General features: G+C 42.4%; 3 protein-coding genes across 3 annotated transcripts; 1 reads left to right on the top strand and 2 right to left on the bottom strand.

Annotated features, from left to right (window-relative positions):
* Positions 1–41: 41 nt before the first annotated feature.
* LOC139340202 (transmembrane channel-like protein 7) lies at positions 42–6,810 on the bottom strand. The gene is made up of 16 exons (XM_070975926.1): positions 6,645–6,810; positions 5,335–5,599; positions 5,025–5,173; positions 4,709–4,864; positions 4,545–4,630; positions 4,307–4,452; positions 4,087–4,234; positions 3,736–3,918; positions 3,457–3,602; positions 3,145–3,259; positions 2,727–2,824; positions 2,291–2,474; positions 2,077–2,207; positions 1,679–1,834; positions 1,475–1,553; positions 42–1,319 (listed from the first exon to the last, which is right to left on the bottom strand). The coding sequence occupies exons 1-16, from the start codon at positions 6,658–6,660 to the stop codon at positions 1,113–1,115; spliced, it is 2,265 nt and encodes a 754-aa protein (XP_070832027.1). The 5' UTR covers positions 6,661–6,810; the 3' UTR covers positions 42–1,112.
* Positions 6,811–8,836: 2,026 nt separating this feature from the next.
* On the top strand, positions 8,837–17,302 carry tmc5 (transmembrane channel like 5). Its single transcript, XM_070985301.1, has 20 exons — positions 8,837–8,910; positions 9,399–9,622; positions 9,820–9,891; positions 11,127–11,243; positions 11,354–11,456; positions 11,742–11,823; positions 11,935–12,195; positions 12,466–12,608; positions 12,765–12,909; positions 13,191–13,343; positions 13,658–13,824; positions 14,161–14,236; positions 14,347–14,444; positions 14,541–14,636; positions 14,747–14,822; positions 15,373–15,506; positions 15,708–15,881; positions 16,379–16,457; positions 16,598–16,684; positions 16,767–17,302. The coding sequence occupies exons 1-20, from the start codon at positions 8,837–8,839 to the stop codon at positions 17,250–17,252; spliced, it is 2,847 nt and encodes a 948-aa protein (XP_070841402.1). The 3' UTR covers positions 17,253–17,302.
* An 800-nt stretch (positions 17,303–18,102) lies between these two features.
* On the bottom strand, positions 18,103–24,713 carry LOC139343788 (germ cell-specific gene 1-like protein). The gene is made up of 5 exons (XM_070981588.1): positions 24,054–24,713; positions 21,442–21,489; positions 20,296–20,448; positions 19,927–20,038; positions 18,103–19,288 (listed from the first exon to the last, which is right to left on the bottom strand). Exons 1-5 carry the CDS (start codon positions 24,340–24,342, stop codon positions 18,994–18,996), a joined length of 897 nt encoding a protein of 298 aa, XP_070837689.1. The 5' UTR covers positions 24,343–24,713; the 3' UTR covers positions 18,103–18,993.
* Positions 24,714–24,997: the final 284 nt, after the last annotated feature.

The following is a 24,997-nucleotide window of genomic DNA, read 5'->3' as shown; positions in this document are numbered from 1 at the left end:
ACAAAATAGAAAACCAAATAAATAGACTGCGGAAAACAAACAGTATTTGACAAGATATTTATTCACCATGTTAAGTTTAATACTAAAGGCAAGCACCACAGTCATATAAAAGGCCTAATAATAAAGCAGAACAGCATTTCCTCTCAGTATCTGACTAAAACATTTGTAGTACAAACATACCCACCATCCGAAACTTTGAATAAGAATTAAATAAATATCTTGGATCAAAGATTTATGCAAATAACTTACTTAGAGGGGCACAGAACAGTGCTGCTTACTTTCCCCGCTCACCTTTTGATCTTGTAGGATTGTTGCAAAATTCAAAAGCTTTGTTTTGATACAGAACATTGGTTCTCAGAGGGATTGCTGGTGAAATTTAATTTCAGTTTGCATATTTCAAGATATATTACAGGATACAGTGAAATGGAAATCCACACACCCTCCTGGAAAAAAGAAATGTGCGCGTGTAGGTTTTGTTCTGTTTTCTTGTCTTGTTTTGGTCACTGATGCAGGAAGTGTATACAATGTCGACTGTATCTACTGAGATACTGGGAAATGAAATCTTAAAATAAAAAATGGAGTCACAGTAATGTTAAAAGGAGAACAGGGTACCAGTTTAGCATTTTGAAATGCATTAGTTCTTTGCATTATTATGCAACCTCGGAGTAATTAATTATGATAAACGCAGATGTAAAAACACCTAAGATGAACACACTGTAAATGTAAAAGTTAACAAAGTAAGAAAACAGTATTGTTCGTTAATGCATTTAAAGTGCATAAAATTCAGAAAGGCTTTTCAAACTCCAGTGGTTAAAGTAAATCCTTCTCAGAAGGAAAAGATGGCAGCAGGGAAACGCACCACAAAAACATCTGACCAGCAATGACTGTTTTGGTTTAAGAACACTTTGTGGTTTCTTAATAGTTTTAAAATAATCAAACTGTCAACAAATGAATACTGAGAAGACACATCAATGTAAGCAGGCCCATAAAAGCTCCCAAGGTGTAGTGTTTTTACAATAAAAAAGAAAGAGAAAATCTACAATATGAATTCAAACAGTTTTCTACTCCAGTCGGTCAGTCCAGTCTTGTCTCTATAATTTCCGGCCCTTGCCTCACACGTGCGTGGAGGAGTCAGGAGGCGGGTGTGCCAGGAACACACTTTCATTGAAGTTATTGGAGAAGCTGGTGTGGTAGCTGGGGCTGCTTCTGCTGCTTCTGCTGCTTCTGCGCGGCTGCGATATGGACACCGGGGACTTGACCGCTGAGAGCTTCTGGGCCTGGCACAGCTTCTGGATCAGGAAACGCTTGTCACGGCCTTCCTGGAGAACAAAATGACACACAGATAGTAGATCCAGATTTTGGTATTAACTCAAATGATGATCAGGCATGGTCAATGTATCACTTGGAAAAGAGACGGAAAAGAAAAAAAGTTCAAATAAATGAAATGAAGAGATGAATTTTTGAGTGAACCTACCATGACTAGCTGCTCCCTTAGCTGGTTAATAACTCTCTTGTGAGCCCCAGCTAGTGCGATCACATAAAACATGGCCAAACTACAGGGGAGAAATTAAAATGTTTAAATTACAACCAAAGGGAGACAGAGCACTTGTGTCACCAACAGTTAAAACATCAATTTTGTGATGATGATCAATGCTGGAACACCGACAGAAACACGCACCATGTAACGACAAAGAAGGAGACAGCGAAGGCCTCCGATGATAGAGCGTAGAGGAGTGTCTGGACTTGACTGGGCAGCTGGGATACTGTAGTTGGCAGCACCTCCCAGGAGGTGTTGTAATTAACAAATGGTCCACAGGCCTGGGAACTGTTTATTCTACGCAACAAAGGATGCATGAATGAGTGTATACCTCAAGAGAAACATGGAGGCATTAGCAAAGAGCGATCAATGCAGAGGACAGAGAAGACAAACATCCTGTCTCCATTTCTATTCAACAATAAAACTCATGAGACAAACATTGGGCTCTGATGTCGATTCAACAGTCAGGGTTCGATTGAAGCTGCAGAGGAGCAGATATGATATCACCTAACAGACTGAGTCAACAGAGCATTACTCACTGTGCCACACTAACAGTGACAGGCAGACAGGCCAGAGCCAGGCCGATCAGCAGCACCACCAGGAAGAAGAAGTTGGAGCTGGAGGCCCGGAACGGACGCGTGGCTGGACGGCAGTTGTTAACCAATGAGACCTATGAACAAGCAGCAGAAAGGTAACACGGGAAACCCTTCCTCTAATTTTGACCCATGTACATACACACACATATATAAATACCTTTTTGATATAGAAGATAAAGAAGTATTTAATAGTGCAGATGGCAGGCAGCATCGGGCTGTAGAAGGTGCCGATCCAGCAGATGGTCTGACCGTAGACGATCTCCAGCACGTTCTGAGGAATAGCAAACTCCTGCTGGCCCCACCACTTCGCCAGACCGCAGTCACAGTGCTTCACTATCAGCCTGAGGAGGACAGGGCAACAGAACGACACTGTTACAAATGACTAAAGAACAAATGATGAGGCATACTTCCACCTAAAGGCTAGAAAACTGATTGGGATGACACGCACACACTTGAGAAAGGCTTAACATACTTCACTGAATCCTTTCAGAAATGTATAAATCTTGAAATGGCATTACATGATCACATTTTATCTGCAAAACTAGACTACTTCAACTTCTTTTGAAATAAAGATGTTCATTTTGAGGACTCACTTCCTGGGAAACTCCACAAAGATGGTGACTGCGACAATGATGATGAAGTCAAAGATGGTGAGTTTGTACATCTCCTGCCCCACACGGGTCTCCCAACACTGGACATAACACAGAGGGAGACAGAAAACACCAGTAACATATATCACAATGAGACTGGAGGGAAGAATTTCATCAGATCATCCTGATGTCCACCATATGTCATCATATATGTAGATACTGTGTAATGAAAGGCTAAATGAGTGACAGAGACCCACTTAATTAACGTTATAAAATGACATTGTAATAGCTTTACACCCATTAGATATCTTCAGGAAACGTATGTATGTTGACAGAGATAAAAGTGAGTTTGATGTTGGCATCTGTGTCTCATGACAAGAAATCATTGTATGTTTTACTGGGATGGAGGAAAATGACTTACAGAGTAAAGCAAGTGGTTATAGCCACAGATGCATGGTTCCTCTTTACATTTAGTGATCTGAGACCAGAGGGAGAAGAGCAAAACTCCAATGCTGGTCAGCCGCATGAAGACACACCTGCAAACAAAGGAAGAGGAAGAAAAAGAAAGACAGAAAGAAAGTAAACAAGTTCACGTTTTTAAAGACCGTTTAGTGTTTCTGGCCACACAGTCTTATCTTCCTTTTACAAGTTGGAGTCATTGTACTTTTCAAGTACAACACTGCTGTTCAGAGAACAGATGAGTGAGCCGTCAATGAGTGGAAGTCTATTGTACCTCATGAGGGTGAAGCGGATCTCGAAGGCAGGCGAGTAGTCCTCATAATTGATGATGATGGAGAAGAGGAGGGGGGTGATGAAGTTGGCTAGCGTGATAACAATTGAGGGTAAATACTCGTAGATGAGATCCACGATGAAATTCTCCTGCAGCAAAGCAAAAAGCGTGACTGAAAATGTTTGAACAGTTTGAATGGAGCTTCTAGTCGTGACGAGACGTTACTCAGACAGAAGAGTAACCAGAAAAGACCTTCAAAGGACATCAGCATCGTTTCTTTACCTTTATATTATTCATCTGGGCTTCCTGGGAGAAGACGGTGGCTACATAAATGCTGTAGAAGCAACCAGCCAGAACACCAATGACAAAGAGGTTGAGGAGGAAGCGGATGAGGTAAATCCGACACTTCTCTTTGCGGGTGCGATCTGCTATTTTCTGTTTGATCCTCTCCTCCTCCAAATCTGTCTGGGGATATAAGAAAAGATCGTTTTAGAATGAGGCAGGTAGACATTCGTGGATAACATTTTCAACAATGGACTCCCTCAGCATGTACACAGCCACTGATCTCATCTTACTTCTCCTGCTAAGTTCTGTCCTATAAAACATCACATTGGAGGGGAACGATCAACTAACCCTGAGCTCATAGAGTAAACTGCTTCTCTTCAGCTTGGAGGCGTTCTCGTTGGTGATGCAGAAGTCCCAGCCGGCAAAAATCTTATTGCAGAAGCTCTGAAAGCGATCCTCATCTTGCACCAGGTTGCGTTTGAATCCTGTGGCAGACCTTGAAGAAAAGTTAATCAGAGACTGATCTGTTTAATGAATTCAATTCCTCATGATTTTGCCCTTTCGGTACCTTTTTACAATCCAGATGAGACTGAGGAACAGGTAGGCTACAGTGACCAGCAGGTAGGCCAGCGGCACATTGTAAGTGACCTTTGGAAAGTGTATTTTGTCCACCTTGTAGTAGCCATAGAAAAGATAGGTCTGTTCCAGAAAGCCCTACAGAGTGAGCACAGAAGGTGAACGAGGAGAGCAAATGCAAACTCTTGTTTTCTTTCAGAGAGCATTAAATGATAAGTGCAAGGACTCACTCCACCAGACAGCAGATCTGTGATGTGCTCATGAAAGATGACCAGACCGCGACGGGCGCTGCTTGGATACACGCTGCACACACCTCCTGTGGGGAAAGACAGGAAAGTATAAGCTTCGGAACATTTCGTGCTCAGTGGGACGAAACGAGCGAGCGTCCTCTCACCATCATTCTGTTTGTAGGTGACATTTCCTGAAGCGCTGGGGGCAACGATGATGGGCAACATGACGAAGCTGAACATGAGCAGAAAGATGATCAAGTTGAGCATGACCAGGAAGCGCAGGAAGGAGAAGTAAGACAGGATCCCGGTGCCAAACATCCCTATTGAATGTAAAGGAGACGAGAGTGAGAAATCAAGTTCAGAGCAACGCTTGGTAAACTTCTGTTAGAGCATTAGTCTGTTTATTCATGTTGGCCATCCTGAGCAGAAATCCATAAACGTCTCTACGACTGAGGATTAAGATGGATTTTCACCCCTCACCCTCTATCAGGTGGATGTCTCCCCTCCACAGCTTCAGGGAGCTCAGCCACTCTTGACCATCATCCCTCAGCCTCCTCAGATACCTTCGGGTGCTTCGCCTCAACTGGCTCCAACTGCTGAGCTCTCGAGCCTCCTCCAGGCGCTGTGTACTGACAAGTCAAACGCACTGATTGCTGAGAACATGCATAATATCACACCTTTTACATAGTGAACAGAAAACATGAATTAAACATTGAATATTTTGGATCCCATCAGTTGAACATCTCTTTTCAAGAGGCTGGTGAGGATACGATAATGAGGTCTTTCCTACTTGTCTCTGCGTTTCTCGGCCATGCACTTGGCCAGCTCCCGGATGGGTCTCTGCTCCGTCTGACCCTTCTGTTTCTCCTCCTGTTTGCTGATGGTGCTCAGGCCCCATTTCCCACTGCCAGAGGAGCTGAGTCGAGCTCTAGAGCTGCTTCTTCGCTTGGTGGCACCGGTCGACGACTTCCTGCGGTACAGCAGGGACTGGTAGCTGGGGAGCTGGTCCAGCAGGGGGTTACTGGTGACTTTCCCGCTCCGATCAGTGTAGAAGACTTTTAAAAAGATGGATGAATATGTTTGGTAAATTGTGGCTGAAAGCCATTACCGTTTAATTCAATACCAGCTTTTCAACAACAGTTGCAATATGGTTAAAACTCAAACTGTAGTAATCCTAACCTGTGGGGACTGATATTGTCCTGTGACAGAGAACTGAGAAAGACTAGAAAATGGTTTTGAAATGTTTCCCCATTCATCATAAGTGTCATTATTTGGTTAGATGCCTTGAAAAAACACTTTATCATTTTCTTGGCCTGTCATAAAATTCATACAAGTTTCCCAAATAAAACACAGCCATGAATATAAACATATGCCACACATGTTTGGATTAATAAGGTAGTTTGCCTATTCATTACTTCATTATCTGCCCATGCATCTGTAAGCCAGTAATGAATGCTGGATAACCTGACTGTCAGCTCGATCAATCACTGGATTGGATTCTATTACTGTAAAAAAAGGGAAGAAACATGTAAAAAGACGAAGGGTCTACTGTAAACTGATGGGAGCATGTGGATCTCGGACTGGACGGGATCTATTTGAGATCAGTTTCATTTCCTTCGCTTTTTCCAGCCTTTCCAGTATCACTAGAAATCCTGGGGAAGGGGGTGGTTTGTTTATGATTTACTAGCGGCCACCGTCACCTCTGACAGAGCAGCTCAAACGTGTTAAAAAGTGGAAATGAACGTGTGGGTTTCCAAAGAGAGCAACAAAACACTGAGAGAGACTACTTTTGACTCCCTTGTTCTACTCATCCAGACAATGGCTAACCAAGAAGCAGTCAGCAAAAGAAAAAAAATGCCAACAGCGGAGTTTCAACACGGTAAACAGCTCACTAAACGCTGTGACCGAGGCTCCTCCACACACCCTTTCTTATGAAATCGTTAACCACCAGGACAAAGTTGTTAGCCTGTTGTTAGCGGCTTTTCCATCTAACGTAGTAAGTTTGAGGCTAGCATTACTAGCTGGTTAGCTAATGCTGAAGTCTGCTTTAATTAACCGGGCTGATTAGTAAGGATACCTCCAGACAAGAGCTCCGTTTACCTGAGTCGACCTCCATAGTCCCCCTTTCTGATAGAGTCAAAGTCTCTATGTACGGGGAAAAAATATTGTTAGCTAACAATTAACCTCGCAGTCTCGGTCGACTGGGAGTTGACGCTCCGCCGTCAGGAAAGACAACACAGCTTTTCCCAGAGACAACTTCCTGAATGTGGACAGCGCGACAGGTCCGCGCGCACCTCAGCTCGCTCCACTGCACGATGTTCGGTCACAGTTATCGTCATAGTTTACTGGTTTTAAAATATGTATTTAAGTTATTGAATTCTTTATGAATATGTGTCATTTTATTGTACCCTTTCTTATTTCATTCCGTCATAGTCTGGTGGTTTTGAAATACATTTTTTACGTTTTTTTGTTTGTTTGTTTTTTAACATTTTTATGATTATATGTCATTTTATTGTACCCTTTCCTATTTCATTCCCTCATATTTCACATTTAAAAAAAAAAATTAAAAAAAAAAAAAAAAAAAAAAAAATATATATATATATATATATATATATATATATATATATATATATATATATATATATATATATCATTTAGGTGTTTATTAATATTTGCTTTTTAGGAATTTATATAATTTTATTATATTAAAAATTTGTTGCAATGCTTTTAATCCTTTGTCTACAAAGTTATGTGAGATTGTTAAAAAAAGAAAGGAAAATTAAATAGCTACTCTGAAATGGTTAAAAGATATTCAACAATTTAGAACTGCTCTTAAATAAAAAGTGGGGGAGTAGTGGAATACGCATTAAAAGAAGTCTGGTCAAAACTGATGATGCAGAGTTTTAGTTGCTCCAAAAACACTGCATCTTACATTTCTAAAAAAGGAACTAAAATCCATCTTTGTTAGACTTCCCTGAACATCCATGCCTCCTCCATGTTTGTGTCATTCCGTGCATTATGTCTGGTATATAATTGAAGGTTGAGATAACCCTAATAATTTCATTAGTGTTAATTTCTCTCCAGGTCCAAAGAAAACGTTGTGCAACTTTTCTTACAGGCTTTATAGCTTTATCCTTGTGACAAGTAACGTACATTTCAGGTGTCGAAGCATTAGAGTGCATGTTTGAGATAAAAAGGGAAATAGTATAAGATGTGTTACCAGATCGCAAGATACAGAGCATCTGTGCATTAAATAACCTACAAAAATTATGGGTTTCTTTTATGGGGAACTGAAGAGGATGTTTATGTTTATGTGAGTTTAATCTCTGGCTTTTATCAGTTGTGTAAAGCAATGAAATTCTGGCTAAAAGTGCATGGGAATTTCCCTGTACGTAGTGAGGAGTGCAATAATATCCAGTTGAGCACCGGAGGTCAACCTGCATGAACTGTTGGACGCACACTTCAAGAAATTTTGCCTTCGGGGTTTGATTTGTTTTTGTCACAATACAAAGTGTCCACAGGATTTTGATGACCTACGCAGAAGCCGTGGAGTGGACTTTTACCTGTATAGGTTTAGTTGAGCACACACTTCCTGGTAGCACAATCTCACAGATGCTGGTTCTCAGGCTGATTCACAGGTTACCACCCACCTCCACAGCATTTTGTCAGGACTTCCTTCTCTATTTACTCACCATCAAAACACGTCCACCAGGTAAGCAGTGTTTGAGAGGACAGAAGAATATTCTGTATTTTATCAAGATTTTTCATTATGTGGACAGTACAGTAAATTCATGATGTTCACTATTTGTAGTGTCACTGTATGAGGGTTTTCTGTTCCACTTTGCTGATTTGATTGTAATTTTGTGTGAATCGTTACCTACTCTGCTGTCCTTCATTGGCTCTGTGTGAGAGCCACGGATAAAGGCTACTACATGTGATGGAAAACCAAACCGAGTGTGTGAATTAATGATGAGCAAATGAGGATGGGACCAGAAGATTAAATTTCACATGCTTCCCCCGAACAATGTAGCTGTCACTCTGAGCGCAGAAAGCGTTTGGCCTCCACATGCAATGCTACTTTAAGCTGTAATAAAGTTTGTTGGCAGCTGAAGCCAACATACAACATGTGATGAAGCCTTATACTCTTGTCTTTCTCATGAGCTTAGGACACACTATATTTGGTCAAGACCTGGACTACACAAACAGCATACTGAGAAGTGACTGAGACCGGGTGAGCTGACGGACCGTTGTTGTTTTCAGAGAAGAGTGAGAGGATCCATTTGAAGGATCTCATGACAAGTCACAGCAGCGGGGGATACTTCAACCATGCCTACCATGACAGTGAGACTCTGGAAATCGATAGAAGGTTTGTGTTAATATAATAATTCAAAATGTGCATCAGTGAATCACATGTCCTTTATTTTGATAGATCAGAGAATGTGTTTGAGCGAGTGCTGTGTGTAATCTAAGGGCATAGACTGTACTGTGAAAGAATGGACAGGATGTGCTCAGGGAACATGGAGCTCTGTGTATTGATTTTGGATATTTTGGTAAGAACTTTAGAGTCAAAAGATTCAGGTGAATTCATTTGTCCATTGATGTCTGAACTTTGCTCATCCTGCACTTTCTTGTCAGATATTATATCTTTAAAATTACCTGAAGCATAAAAACATCAGCTCCATAGCAGCCATATCTATGAAACCAAATTAATTACATATAATAACCACTTCATGATCATGACCTTGATTTCTTGTCCCCTTGTATAAAGTGATATCATAAACACGAACAGTATGAACTCATTGATAAGCAGCGTGTCTGTCACTTTGTACATTATTTGTTTTGTGCGATCACTAGGTCATCCAATAAAATCCACCACACTAACCCCTATGCCAGGGAAGGCCCTGCCTGGTGGGGTGACAGGGCAGACATGCATGCGACTGGTCAGACCAGCAGAGACGATGCATTAGGGAGGGTGCCCTGGGGGGGCTGGCAGGAGGAGAGCTGGAGGGGGAGGGAAAGCATCCCCATGGGCCTCATCTCAGCGCGCCCTGACAGTCCTTCATGGCAGCATGACCTCAGTGAGTGACCCACATAAATTTGCTGAGCTATGCATATCTGTGTATATGTTTTGATGTCTACCCCTCACTGCGTCACAGAAAACTTTTTTTAGTGGTAGCTACTTGTTCATTTGGCTGTCCATTTTTTTTCACATGTTGCTAAGTGACACTCCTGTTGACACGTCTGCTCTCTGTCCTCCTCGCCTTGTTTTACTCAGATCACAGTACGTTCCAAATCTCCCCTCAGCATGGTCGATCGCATTCTATTCGACTTCCTTCTTCAGTGTCAGGTAATGGTTAAACTGATCTTTCTCCACACTGCAGATAACAGTTTTGATGAAGTCTTTCGTGCGCGCTCACTCTGTTACTGTGGTATCGCTAAACAAACAAAGCTGTTCGGTGCATTACAAGACAAGAATTTAAAATTAATGTGTCATTCATGTTGGCCTATTGCCTTTGATGATCAGTCCAACTGGATTATTGTTAATGGAGGCTCCACATGATAACAAATGACAAGATAAGAGAGAAAATATAACAGAGGGAGGGGGACTGTTGGGACATTTATTGTTGTCAGGTATTTGTAACTGCACTCTGTCTGACTTGCTGTACTGTAACTCAGTCCTTGTACAATTACTAACCATATCTGTAGCTTTCATCTTATGTTTTCAACAAGGACATCGTTTACATTTATAGCCATGCTAGCAGCATGTCTCTGGGGATGGCAATATCTGTCAGATCATTATTTTGGTCCAGACTGAAATATCCCAACAATTATTGGATGGAATGCAATGAGCTTTGCTTTGCACATTCAAGGCATCCAGAGGATGAATCCTAATGATTTTGGTGAACGCTGGACTTTTCCTCTTGCGCCACCATAAGACATATTTGTGGTTTTGAGTGAAAAGTCTCAAGAACTTTTGGATGGATTTCCATGAAATTAGATTCAATAATATAATAACTGTGGTGATAGGCTTCCCTTCCCATGTAGCGCCATCATCAGATCGAAGATTTGATTTGCCCAGTACTTCACTCATGGAGCTGCACACTCTTAGTCTTGTTTTAATACAACATGTAATTTGTGGGATATATAATTAAGAATCACCAGACTACCTGTGAATATATATAGTGCAACAGTTGGCACAGCGGTCCCTTACAGTCTGACAGGCTGCAGTGTCAACAGCTATAGTTTAGCAAGGGGTTCAGGAGTTAAGATGATGTTAAGTCAGTGTAACACATATTACACTGCTATCAGCTGGGCTTTCAGTCAGTGTGTTTACAGTAGATAATACACACATCCAAAGTTTACATGCACTGGTTAATCAGGAAATTATAAAGAAAAGAGAGTAAATCTCAGTCAAGCTGTGATGGGAGAGTAAATATTTAAATGCAGTTACATTTGAAAAAGCCAACCTTGATGAATGTCATCCTGTTTCTGTATTTCCCATCTGCTCCGTGAGTTTACCTTAAATATCAAGCTTAAAAATCCAACAAGAACACTTTCTTTTCTTCTGTTTTGTTCATCCAGGTAACACGACAATGAGATGGAGGGGGATGACAATGAGAAGGATGAGCATGTTTCCCAGCGCCGATCCTGCCCATCTAGCTTTCACAGAGGATGCCATCAGGGACGAGGTGGAGAATGGTATGAGGCAGATTATACCTGAGAATACATGTGAAGTGTGTCACCTGATCTGTGTTCTGGGTGATAGCCGGTGTGTAGGTAACAGGTAGGGCTTGTCTTGTATATGACAGAGGAAGAGAACCTGGTCAAGGAACTCGTTGCCATGTCAACACAAGGTCGAGTTCGTGCCATCCGGGACCTCCCAATGAGCTTTGAGGAAAAGAAACTTATCAGGTGGGTTTTGTGTGCAGTTAGCAAGCAATTAATGGTGATATGCTTCCTTGTCAGTGTCATTCTAGTTAATCATTACACCCTGCTGAGAACCATAAAACAAGGGTCTGCACACAAAACCGAGGTGGTACTGTGGTGCTGCTGCAATATAGATCACTGGAGGAAAAGTTACATACATGCACATAGGTGTATGCACACTGCTCTCTTGTTTCAATGCACATAAAACAATAAACTATTAACTAAATTCAGTGCACATTCTCAAATTTATGCTCTAATTTACCTCCACAGGGCCCAAGTACTGGCATTCAAGTCTGCTAAGCAATCTCGCCAGTTTACATGTTTTGCAGATTGCTCTGAGAATGTGTCACTGGTGAGTCTTTCATCCATAATAGAACAATGTGTTGCAACATCATTTTGAGTGCAGCCATGTGATTCATACCCTGTGTTAGTGTGCTATCCATATTACAAGCTGTTCTTTCAGTCTTTCCGCAGGTGTGGCTACACTATAAGGTCAGGCAGGCAGACCCTGGAGCTGTGGCAAGGCGTCATGAAAGAGATAGGCGGCAAGTTTGGCACCAGTGTCCTCTCCTACTTCCTGTTCCTCAAGTGGCTGCTTATGTTCAACATTTTCTCCTTCCTGGTCAACTTTGGCTTTATCACCATCCCGCTGCTCGTTTACGACCCCTCACCCAACATACCTGCCAATGTGAGCTTCAGAGGCCTGGAGTTATTGACTGGAGCTGTAAGTGGAGGGTCTTATCACACCACATACCTTTATCTTCTTTTAAAGTCACAGCCGTCCACGTGACCCCTGCTATACAGCACATCGTATTCAGTGATATGCCAGCGTTCTGTTTGCAGCTTGTCTGGCTGCTCCCAAGTGGCCAAAGAAATCAATTAATGTAGGTTTCAGTTTGTATATAGATCAGTAAAAATGCTGAAAACAGTCACCTATGTTAGTTGATAGTTAACACAACTTGAAGTCATCTTGACTGTGTTTTGGTTTCTCCAGGGTTACTTCAACTCCACCGTCATGTACTACGGCGGCTACAGCAATGAAACTCTGAAGGGTCTGGTGGAGTACAACATGCAGCTGTCTTATTTCTTCACCATTGCAGTCTACATGGTGCTGTGTGGAATTGCACTCATTTTTAGGTAAGTCCATTTGTCTGTATTGCTATGAAATACTGCTAATTACATTTGACATTAATCACCATATTTTGGGCTTATTGCACATTTATCCATCTAATTTCCTTTCAGGTGAACAGTAGTTTCAATACAAAAAAAAAATCTCTCTTTATCCTCACGCAGCATGGCCACCTCTTTTAAGAAAAACTATGTACTAGCAGACCAAGCTTCAAACAGTGCATGGCAGCTCCTGTGCAGCTGGGATTTTAATATTACCAATGAGAGAGCAGTGAGACAGCGGAAGAACAACCTACGCGTCCAACTGAAGGTGAGTATTACCTGACCAAGTCAGGAAAGAGAGTAGCGTTCTGTCATGGGATTATTTCACATGCCCGCCATGAAATATATCTGAAACAAGCCACTCTGAATGATATGTTAACATGAATATATATAGCACATATTCACTCATTTCTGTTTTAGCCCTGGCTGCAAATCGCATTTTCAACAAATCTCGGACACTTCGTTTTCAGAGGTTAATTCCTGTTTAAAGGCACGACACACATCTCATTATGTTTTAGCAGCAATTTTGTCCTCTTGCCATCTCCTCAGGAGTCGTTGTCAGAGAAGGCCCAGAGGGAGCTGCTGACCCCCTCTGAGAAGCTCAAGCACTTTGGGATTCATCTTGGTTCCTGGCTCCTCTCCACCAGCTTGGCTGTTGGCTGTGCAGCTAGCATCTATTACCTCTGCCAATATGAACAACGGGTACACGAGTCAAGATTGAAGGATTAGTTGTGTAGTTGTACTGCGTTTGGAACAGGTCAATCTTATTGTCCCATGAAAACCAATACAAACAGGGAAATGTCCTTGCCTGCACACTTGCCTTTGTTTGCATGTTCAGGGGAACTACATAAGACAATACTGTATGGCAAATTTATCTGATCTTTAAAATTGTTTACTAGCGTGCATCAACTTACTGACAGTAAAATATCAGGTCATTTACCGGCAGTGGAGGGTTTGAGTCATTTCATTGGACGCACTATTGATCTTGATCTGACCCCAGTCTGTTATCTTTATAGAAAACAACAGATGCTGCCAACTGGTCTCTGCTCCAGGAGGCAGAGACTCTGCTGGTCCCTTTTGTGGTGTCTCTAATGAACCTGGTCGTCCCGCTCTTCTACTCCCTCTTCAACAAGTTTGAGCACTACTCCAGCCAGCGCAGACAGATCTACGCCATGGTCATCAGGTTCGATAGCAGGGAGAGTTTTGTACATGAATTAAACATTAGATGAAGGAATATTTTTTACTAGATATAACATGTTAATTATTAAGAGGTGCTGGTTCAGTCAGTACAGTTTGTTACCTTCAGCTTATTTTCCTCTATTTCCAGTTTTTATGCTAGGCTAAGCTAAATGGCTGCCTCATGTTTAGTGCACAGACATGAGAATGATTTGGCTCTTCTCATCCAAATCTTACCAAGAAAGCAAATAAACATATTTCCCAAAATGTCAAACTATTCCTTTCACCATTGATAATGCCTGAAATCTTTTTTTGTTTGTTTGTTTTTTCGTTTCATGCTCAGAAATGTGTTACTCAAGATGTCTATTCTGGCTGTCTTGTGTTATTACTGGATGAATGTGGTGGCTGAGAAGTTTTCGGTATGTTTGTCGGGGATTAACACTTGATTTCCATCTTTACTCACACTAATATTAGTTTCATCAGTAGACGCTGATTGTAGACATTCATGAATTGAATGTGTTCTCCACAGTGCTGGGAGTCCATGGTGGGACAGGCTTTGTACCGTCTGGTCATTGTTGATTTCCTTTTTCTGATGCTGGGATCCTTCTTTGGAGAGTTTCTTAGCAAGTGAGTTACACATTTTGTGTATATTCTTCACTCACTCACAGAAATGGGAGTAGGTAACCTCAGTGGTAACTTATATTCCTGATGTCTCTGTGACAGTGTGATTGGGACGAGGTTATTTCCACATATGGGTGTGCCAGAGTTTGACGTAGCCAGGAATGTCCTTGAGATCATCTATGCACAGACTCTGGCCTGGTAAGAACAATACATCCAACGCTTACTACATGACCTAACAACTCAGTGGGATTAAAGGCAGGACTAATTTACTATTAAAAGTTATCTTATCTTTTACTTTCTCTCCACAGGATTGGAATCTACTTCTCTCCTCTGCTGCCGGCCATCCAGATTCTCAAATTTTTCATCTTGTTTTACTTGAAGAAGGTGAGCACAGGCCCATGAGATTGAGAGACCTTGGTGACTGTAAAATGAACTACCATTATGACACACTGCCATTGGCAGACACAATGCCATCGCTGCCTGAGCTGCTGTATATACTGTTTTAGGCTCACGTTACTCTATTTGTGCATGAGGTTCAATAATTAATTGAAAGCTTTTCATCACTTTGACCGCACGCTTTATTTTCAATTATGGAACAAGCAGACAGGATTTCAGATTTATGGCATAACCCCTTTGGTTGCATTGAACTAGGCAGGACCAATCAATCCCAGAAGAGTAAATGAATTGAATACAATTGGTAACTTGACCCAGGCTCACCTGCTGTTGTTGAATGTTTCATGAACATGCTGAATGACCTTTGAAGCAATGCTATTCAAAGCCCTGATGAGGTCTTCATGTTTTCTCTTATGGAGAGAAATAGATATGATGTTTACGCTGAAATGAACTCATGCTTTTGTAAGGGTTTATAATATCATATATTGCAAGAACAATGAGAGTTCATGTGCATGTGTTTTTCTTTATACCACTTCCCCAGGTCAGCCTGATCCAGAACTGCCAGCCTCCACGGCGGTCAGGCAGAGCAGCTCAGATGCGAACCATCTTTATCGCTCTCCTCTTCTTCCCTTTCTTTGTGGGAGCCCTGTCCATGGTTGCATACACTGCCTGGAGGTACGAATACATGACACTTTTTTTTTTACCATTATACACTTTAATGTCACATAATTGGCGTGGAGACAAAGAATATCATCTAAGGACATAAAAAAAGAAACAAAGGATAAAGCCAGACTTTGACATGTGCTGCAGTCTTCACCAGTGTACAAATTCCACAAAGCCTCACTCTCGTTTTGTCCATCTCGTCCTCCTCTGCAGCCTGACACCCTCACGGCAGTGTGGACCTTTCCGGGCACTTGACAACACCTTCAGTGTGGTTGAAGTCTGGATAGATGTTCTGCGTGAGATCCCTGGTTCTCAATGGGCCGTCTGGACCTTCCATAATGTCATCAGAAGTGATGTTTTTTACTTTTTCATCACACTCATCATCATGTAAGTGCATTGTGCAAATGCTATATTGTGTGTATGTTGTGTATGTGCTGCATGTATTGCACTGATGCAGATAAAATCCGGTGTTGTTTGTTAGCATGCTAACATCAGCTATTAGCACTATACACAAAGTATAGCAGAGGCTGATGGGACTCTCATTAGTTTTGCAGCTATGAAAAGTAATGCTGAACATTGTTTACTGTGTATTTAACTGTGGCCATGATGTCAACATAATGGACAGATAAGTGTGTTGTGTATGAACTATGGAAATAATGAATCCGTCATGCAGGGTGTCTATGGTGCTCAATTCAGCAACATGCAAACAATAAACAAATTTATTTGACAATTAAAACAGAGACTGATACAGACTGGAACAATGTGCTCATACAGTGAGTGTTCGTGCCTGTATTCATGTAGATGTGGTCATCTTTATAAAACCTAAGTATGCAAATGGTGTCCACGATATAATGTCATGTGTTTTATCATGTTTTCCTCCTCAGAGTCGTTATATACATCTTCTGGCAAGTCACTCAGGGCCGCAAGCAGCTTATTGCTCAACTGAGGCGACAGATTGTCAATGTGAGTGTGTCCTTTAAAATGTGCTTTCATTTGGTGTGTCTGTGTAGCTCTTGGCTGCATTTGAAATTCATTTTTTGATAATGGCTATTGTTCTGTTCTGCCTCTCCTTCTTTTTCTTCTCTTTCCTTTTCTCTCTCCAGGAGGGTAAAGACAAGTCCTTCTTGCTAGACAAGCTCCAGAACCTCCAGAAATCTAATAAAACAAGCGAACAGAAGAGTCAAAGAAAGGTTTGCTGTTGGAATTCATTCATGCTAACATGCTGATGAGACTTGTTATTAACCTCACTGCGTATTTTCTCCTGTCCTTCAGCATGCCAACCATCGTTCAGACAACCACTCCTCGGGTGGACAGTCCAACTCAAACGCCATGATTCAAGGTTTAATTGCTCGCCAGCGCCTTGAAGAAGAGGAGGAGAGATACGGCACAGGTGGAGTGCCTGTTCCCTCAGACATCACCACCTCCAGCGCTCTGGTTCAGGCCATGATGGCCCGTCAGCAAGCTGAAAACCAGGAAAAAGATTTGTACCACACGGATGACCCTCCGTCCTCCAGCGCCCTCGCACTGGCCATGCAAGCCAGGCAGGTGGCCCTAGTTCAAGACAGGGATGAAAACCATAGTGCAGCAGGTTTCCCTGAAAACCCTCTCAACGCACCCAGTGCTGTCACACTGGTGATGCAAGCCAGGCAGAGAGCAGAGGAACCTCCACAGAAGCCAGCTCCTGCAGGCTCCAGCGCTCTCATACAGGCCATGTTGGCCCGGCAGCAGGCCCAGAACGAGTATGATGATGGTTATTGAACTTTATCTTAACATGGGAGACAAACAGAACTGAAAAGACCAACAGAATGGATTCCTTTAAGATGACTGTAATCACACTCACACACTAAAATCAGGTAATGATTTCTGTTGTTACCCATAGATGAATTAGTATCAGTTGCAATACAGTTACTTTAGAGTTGCAGTACTCAGCAGTATTCAGTGCTGCTGTACATGCACAAAAACAATGTACTGAAATAGCTACTGAAGCAGGACTAGGAGAGAGTGCCGGTCCACCTCCTCATGCACCTTTTTAATGAATATTTTTTAATATATAAGGTTTCTATGACAGCATATAAGCCTTGTAATATAAATAAGTACTATCACATGATATAGACTAGGCCTTGTCTTGTGCCATTTATAATGTAATTTCTCACCAGATATAAATAAAATTCATAAACAACAAAAACACACTTAGCACTGTCCCCTGCATTACATTACCATGTCGGAAATTTCTTTTGAAACCAAAATCATACCAATAATAAGCCAGTGTTGACAATGTAGCTGAATGTAATTTTGCAAACATGGTCTGTTAGGACAACACTGCCCTCTATAGAGATTATGCATGCAATACCACAGATCAGGCCTTGACTTCTACCACAGGATGGCTGTGTAATATAAACCAAGTCATTTTTTCTTTGTAAGTTTAAAGATTTTGTTTCCAGTCTTGGCTGCAGTCTTCCACTCAGGCTGCAGGTACAAAAATCCACTACTGAGAGGATAAGGCAGAAGCCTCTTTGAGGCAAACACAGGGCAAAGAGCATCCTTAAGGCACTTGCTGCGACTCGTAAAGCTTAATTGCTGGTGAGGAATAATGGAAAACACGTTTTTGAATGGAGGGGGACTTTAATATCCAGCATATTTGTCTTAAACACTCTGAAGAGACACATCTTCACAGCATTTTCCTCCAGTTAAAACAGAAACATCAAATGACATAATGTACTGGAAATGTGTGATACTACGCTTACTGCTGAGCATTCCTATCATGCCGTTACAGGTGTTCATATTAACTTTCATGCCACGAAGGTCTGTCTTCTAAGTTTTTCTGTCACTTTTTCCTGACTTGGTTCACACTGTTTTAATGAAAAGTGTGTTGCAAATTCTCATTGAGGCTTCTTGAGACAATAAAAGTAACTGATCATAAACATCCAACAGAAAAAGGATAATTTTCCAAAACCATCCTATGTACAAAAAAACTGCCCACCTACATTCCAAAACATATTTACAGTTTATATATGCAGGCACGTCATTTGCAGGAAGAATATGTGGCTTTATTTCACAATTAATGAAAACCAGTTAAGCTGTCACCCTCTCTCTGCATTGATTTTTGATTGATTAAAACTTGTTTAATAAGGCTATTAGCATCTGAGAGACCCTCACTCTATTTCTATGGGTACACTGAACGGTTTCTTTTAAATCTACATTGTGGTGGGTTACACAAACAGAGAAAACACCATCATCCATGACGCTGTCCATTTTTTCCAGTTATCAGCTAGTTTGAAGCTCCTGTGTGACTTGGAGCTTTGTGACATCAATGCCAGCAACACACCACAATTAAGGCAGTGTTAAAATGTGTCAGATGGAGCTAATGATGGAGCCCAATATCCTGTTAGGTGTTCATCCCGTACTGGACGCAGACAGACAGATAGGGACAACAGGGCCTCCTCTGTCAAGTTGCCACACTGACAGAAATGCCACCACCTGCTGTCCCGTCCCGTTTGGTTCAGCACTGTTCTTCCCCCAAAGACGCTGCAATGTCACTCAGGTCCAGAGAGTCAGCAGGTATGGGAGTTTTCCTGCCACTTTTCGGGGTCTGGCTGGAATAAACCTCCACAGATTTGGAGATGGAGTGCACAGAGCGTTCTCGGAAGTATCCGAAAGCCTCCCGTGCGTGCTCCTCGCGGATGCTCTGCTCGAAGGTCTTGCGCTTGTGCCTGAACTCGATGACGGTCTTCGTGTAGGAGTTGAGGGTGGTCACTGATGCACCCATGCAGCAGGTGAAGGATGCCCAAGCCATGCTGATGGGAGACAGACAAAAAAACCCCCATCACTTTGCAGTTGAGCACATGTGGCGACTCTGCTGTTGGTTTTTGTGATGAAAAAACGATGAGCGTCCGTGTAGGGACACAATCCAAATTGTGACATTTTTTTCCCCTCAGTATTTTTGTTTGCTGAGATTAGTGTCAATCACTTTAAGTCCTTCTGCTCCTCTCAAGCTTGATGGGCCACATGTGAGATGAGGCATTCAAATCTGCGCCTCATGTACTTTTCATGCAGGTTGGTTAATGCCCACAAGAGGTCAAGAATTGTTTAGCCTCTAAGAGGAATTTTCAGCATACTGTGCATATTGTAAAGGAGTGAAATATTATCCCCTTATGCAATTCCAATCGCGCCTGTATTGGGGCTTTGGACACCAAAGCCTAATCCTCCCATAACATGAGAGCTTTGGGCTTTTTTCATTAGAGACAGTGATGCTGGGGAGAGGTGAGAGCAAAGCTACAGCCGACTATTTGGGGCTGCTACACGCGGAATGGAATGCCTCATCCGGTGTCCTAAAGGGTGAGTTGTCTTAACTTTATTTCTATGGCTGCACTTCATCTGACATTGGTGAGCAAAAATGTGATCTTTCAGTTCTGCTGTGACTGTGGAGCCATACCAGAAAGACCAGCCGTAGTCCCAGTTGTAGGGCCTCCAATCAGGTGGACCGAGGCTGACGGTGACCTGGAAGACCTGCGTGTACATCACATGGGCCACCATGCCAAGAAGACCTGAAATAATATATGTGGTTAGTTGCAGGAAATAGAAAACAAAGGAAAATCTTGTGACAGAATGCCGTTCAGTGAGAGTGAGCCTCTTTTCTTGAGTGCTCACTTCATTCAGACATTTCTCCCCCCGCAATCATGTCCCTCCCACCACAACATGTTGCAGATGCTGGATTCACAAACACTTGACTGTGGAGCATCAGAGGCAATAAAAACAAACACTCCCAACCATTCAGTTCATAACAAATACAATTAGACTATACCTGAGAGCACAGTGAAGACGGCAGCGAAGGCGTTGAGCTTGAGTCCATCAATGACGTTACTGGAGTGGACCAGCTCTAAACACATGAGGCTGAAGCCCACCACCAGCAGAACAATGTACAGCATCTCAGAAACCAGCGACAGCCACAGCATCCCTGCAAAATGACAACATCAGATCAAATATTAACATTTCACCTCATAGTGGGATGTAACGTACAGTAGTGAACACTGAATGGGGCAATAACCACAATGAACTGTAAATCATTCTTTTGATATCAGCCTAAAAACAGACAGTGGTATGTTGTGGACAAGTAGACCGTTTAGATATAATCTCAGTGGTTCCTCAGGCAGCTAGTTGAGGCTGATATTAACATGAACGGGTAGGGTGTTGAGTTTCAGCTGATGTCAGAGCAGTCTACTCCAAATCTCACTCAGCTGTCAGCTTGTGAATCAAGCCGAGCGTAATTGCATCTCAACTGAAGTGTTTCTTGCTATTCAGTCTCTTCACAGAGTGACAGGAAGTGGGCATTTCTCAAATGACAGTGTCAACACAGCTGAAAACCCTAAAAAGTGAAAACACCAGATGTGTGTGGCTGCATCTGTGTGCCCATCTCAAATTAAAAAGGCAACAACCACAAAGAAAGATAAGCTCTTACTGCAAACCAAACATGATTCTGTGTACGTTCAGTATTTACAGCACAGGCTAAAACTTATTCCTAATGTTTCACATCATACAGTCACAAAAACAGATATTTCATATCAGTGTTGGCTCTAAAGTTTTAGTTCTGCCTTTACAGACTGTAATGTACTCTTGTTTTCGAAATAATCTTAGATGATTATTCCAAAAACAAGAGTACATTACAGTTGAAGGCAATTTCCCAAAGGATGTCTTGATAACGCAACAAACCTGATTTACAGCGCTGCAGCCTCTCTCAAACTCAGCCTCAAGCACAATGGCTTAGACAGAATTACATTAGAAAGCAGCTTGCCATACCAGCACTGATCATGTCATGTTTCCTGTATTTAACTAGAGATTTCCATATTGAGGGGAGAAAAGTCTGAACCATCTCATGAATGTCCTCAGTGGGACTGCTGAGGACATTTTGCTCATGGCTGAAACCTCCTGATGATGACCAATGGACACTCACCTTTCTCTGATGCAGGGGCCAAGTCGATGAAGCTTCGGCATCTCTCACCTGCAGCACAAACACAGCACATTGTCATGATTTAGCACATCAGGGCAGCAGTGGCATCTTTAGCCTTACTTCATGGTGAGTTCACTCTTTTATCATCTTAAGTAATATGAGTGTGGAAGAGTTTGGAAGAGGCAAGGTCAGAGGGGGCTGGTTTGGGATTAGCAAACGAAACGGAATAAAAAAATTCTCTTAGTACTGCACAGATACAGGCCTTAGTCCAAGTCCTAATCTGTGTTTAATTCCCAATTTCTGTGCAGGTGTGTTTCACTGGATTGGCTCAGAAGAGAGGATGACCTCCTGACCAATGCGCACACAGCAACACCAAATGCAGAGTTCATAAGTTCAGAAATGAATAAACAGAATGTTGGATAAGAGGCAGATGTGTCAGAAACGCTTCTGGTTGGGCTTCTGATTTAGTGTCACCTGGTGATTTAGTGTCACCAGCTGCCGTGTGGAAAAGCCTGCTCAACATCTGCTTCTTGTCCTATTGAATTACAGGTACTTTGCATAGAATTACAATGATAAATCAGAATAGAGATATTAATCTGAAACCAAAAGATGCACTGGAATAACAGACGCCGGTCAAACCTTGAACACGCCGTGAGACGTAATGAGAGCTTGCGTCAGATGAACAAACAGGATATCAAAAATGACCCCTGACACGTCACATTCTTGCAGATGTGATGTCTTCCCTCTGTCATCTGTCAAGCGGAGTGTGTTGCTGGATTTGTTGTAAATGGAACAGTTTAATCAGGTAGTGGAAGGGTGGCAACAGCTGTTTTGAGGAAAAACTCATCAAGGCCCCTGTTACATAATCCTTATTAACTCAAGCTGTCTCAGCCCCCCCTCCATCACACAGCCCCTTGATGAGATAGACATGTGCTAGCAATTCCTTCTTGAGTAATCTCAATGCGTGTTTCATTTGTATTCCTGTGCATCATAAAAATCTGTATTATGAGCACAGATAACACAGCTATAGACAGAGTGGTGTTTAACAGAGTTTTGAACGGAGGAACAATGATCAAGTTGCAGTGAACTAACCTGAGAGGACTAATCTGGCCTGATTACACCTTTGACCTGAACTCTCCATGACCTTGGCTCACGTTACCTGTGGAACTCATCGCCCCCTTTAAGCCCCGTGTTTTTGAATGACTATATTCCAGTGTGACAGACCCCCTTTTTTACTTCACAGTGAAGCTCCCATATGCTGCTGTTGGCTCTGTGTTTCATGCCAGATAAAACCAGATAAAGCAGTTCTATCAGATCTCTGCAATTTGCTAAGTAGACTGTTAGTAATGGATGGTTGGTTATCCTGAAATACTCATGACATGGAATAACTCAAAGAGAGACTAATCTCCATTTGAACTGAGTGTTCCATTACGACAAATGAGAGACTTTGAACGATGAATGCCTCTTTGTCGTATGTTGCGTTTTGAATTGTGAGTGGTTGTAGGATCAGACAACAGCCTGCTGTCTGTTTAAGTAAAGTGTGATGATGATGATGGCAATGATGATCTATTCTGTAACAAAAGACTGGGAAATGTAAGGAGTGAAACGAGTGAGAAATAATATCTTAGATAAGAAAAAAAGTCATTTCATTAAGTCGTTTAAAAGTTAAACATCTCAGCACCATTAATCATTGCACTGACCACATGAATATAAGCAGTGAGAGCATCACATTGAGCATCACTTCATTGTGTCTAATGGTGAGGTGGAAAGTTAACCTAGCTCAGTAGCCACACACACACACATGCACACACACCAGTGGGGGAAGAGATATTTCGGTCCTTTACTTAAGTAAAAGCATCAATACGACACTGAGGAAATACTCCTCTAGAAGTAAAAGTGCTGCATTAAAAACCTTGCTTAGGTTAAAAAAAATAATTGAAGTACTGCCAATAAAATGCAAATGCATCAATGTATGAAAAGTAAAAGTACTCATGGTGTATTAATATGCTCTCTGTCAGTGTTTTACTATTGTATCTTATGTTGTTGGACCAATATCACTGCTGAATTAAAGTGTGTGCTGCATTTTGCTGCTGTAGATGTTGAAGGCTGAGCTCCATTTAACTGCTTTATAGACTGTTGGGTAGTTTAATCTACAGCAGTGCATCATTTTCTATAAGATCATCATGTTTGTAGTGTTTCTGTCCCATGAGAACCACGTATCTCTAACAAACCAACTTCTCCAGCTCAGAAAAACAGCCTGTTTTCAGCTTTGTGATGATGCATTTTCCAGCTGATCCAAGAGGATTTCAAATAGTTTACTTAGCAGAAAAAGGAGGAGGATTTTCTCACACAAAGGAACCTAATCAGTTCATCAGAAACATTGACATTCAAGGTCACCTAATTTGGAGACAGATGATTTTCACAGGAAAGACAATGAAATTGTGAAATTAAAGTGTGCCTATGACCTCAAATTTGTACATGAGCACTCTACAGGATACATGAGATGTCCTCAGTTACATTCCAGCACTGCCACACACACACACACACACACACACACACACACACACACACACACACACACACACACACACACACACACACACACCTTCTCTTACTTTCATCGTGGATATTCTCCTCGCATGAGAACCAGATGCCGGTGTGGAACTGTCGGAACAGGAACCTGTCGTCCCCGGTCTCCCAGCTGTAGACCACCTTGTTGGGGTCCGTCTCGTTCACTCCGTAGTCTATGCACTGGTGCGTCCGCAGCTTGCTGCACTTGGGCTTGGGGACCCTCTGCGTCCCCACGCACCAGTAAGTGGTTATAAACGCGGTGATGGAGAAAAACAGGGCGAAGAAGTTCAAGCTAACCGACAGAAGGGTCCTGCATTTGCGAGACGTCTTCATTGTCCGCGAGGAGGGTGCAGAAGCGCGCGGAGGACCGAAAAGTTCATGGGTGCCAGGTGGAGGAGATGCGCGAGCGCCGGCTAATTTCCGAACACACCTGGTGAGGTACGGGTCCCGTTCGGCGCTCTGCTGTTCCCAAAGGTCTCCATCGATGCGCAGATTAGCAGCAGCGTCCCCGCACTGAGCGCAGCTGTGTGCCAAAGTGTCACATTTCCCTCACTGGACTTTTTGTCCTCTTTCACACGCGGGGCCTCACGAGCGACCAGCCTATAGAACGTCACGTTGTCAAAGGATTTGACGCATCGAGTGTGGGATTTTCTTATGATGCGCTCTCTCACCCACTCTCTCCCCCTCTCTGTCTCCCTCTCAGTGCCTCCCCCCTCCCTCCATCGCCCACAACTGCGGGGCGATTATCAGCCTGGAAATATGGAAGAGAAAAGTTACCGAATCAAAATCAAAACAACAGCAAGGCTTTAACAATATCTGCAGCCACATTCCACTGCACGGTTTCTGAATTTAAGACCTTTGCGCACAGACGATGATTCAATTACAGGCCTATTCCAGCACTTTTAATAAAGTCAGTATGTTTACATCAAGTTTCCTGCACAGACTTTCTAAAAGAAAAGAAGCAGCAGAGGCCGTGATAACCTGACAT

Source organism: Chaetodon trifascialis, chromosome 2, assembly GCF_039877785.1.
Source record: "Chaetodon trifascialis isolate fChaTrf1 chromosome 2, fChaTrf1.hap1, whole genome shotgun sequence".
Classification (NCBI taxonomy): domain Eukaryota; kingdom Metazoa; phylum Chordata; class Actinopteri; order Chaetodontiformes; family Chaetodontidae; genus Chaetodon; species Chaetodon trifascialis.
Note: the sequence above shows the minus strand (reverse complement) of the source record. Positions and strands in the feature narration are given on the sequence as shown.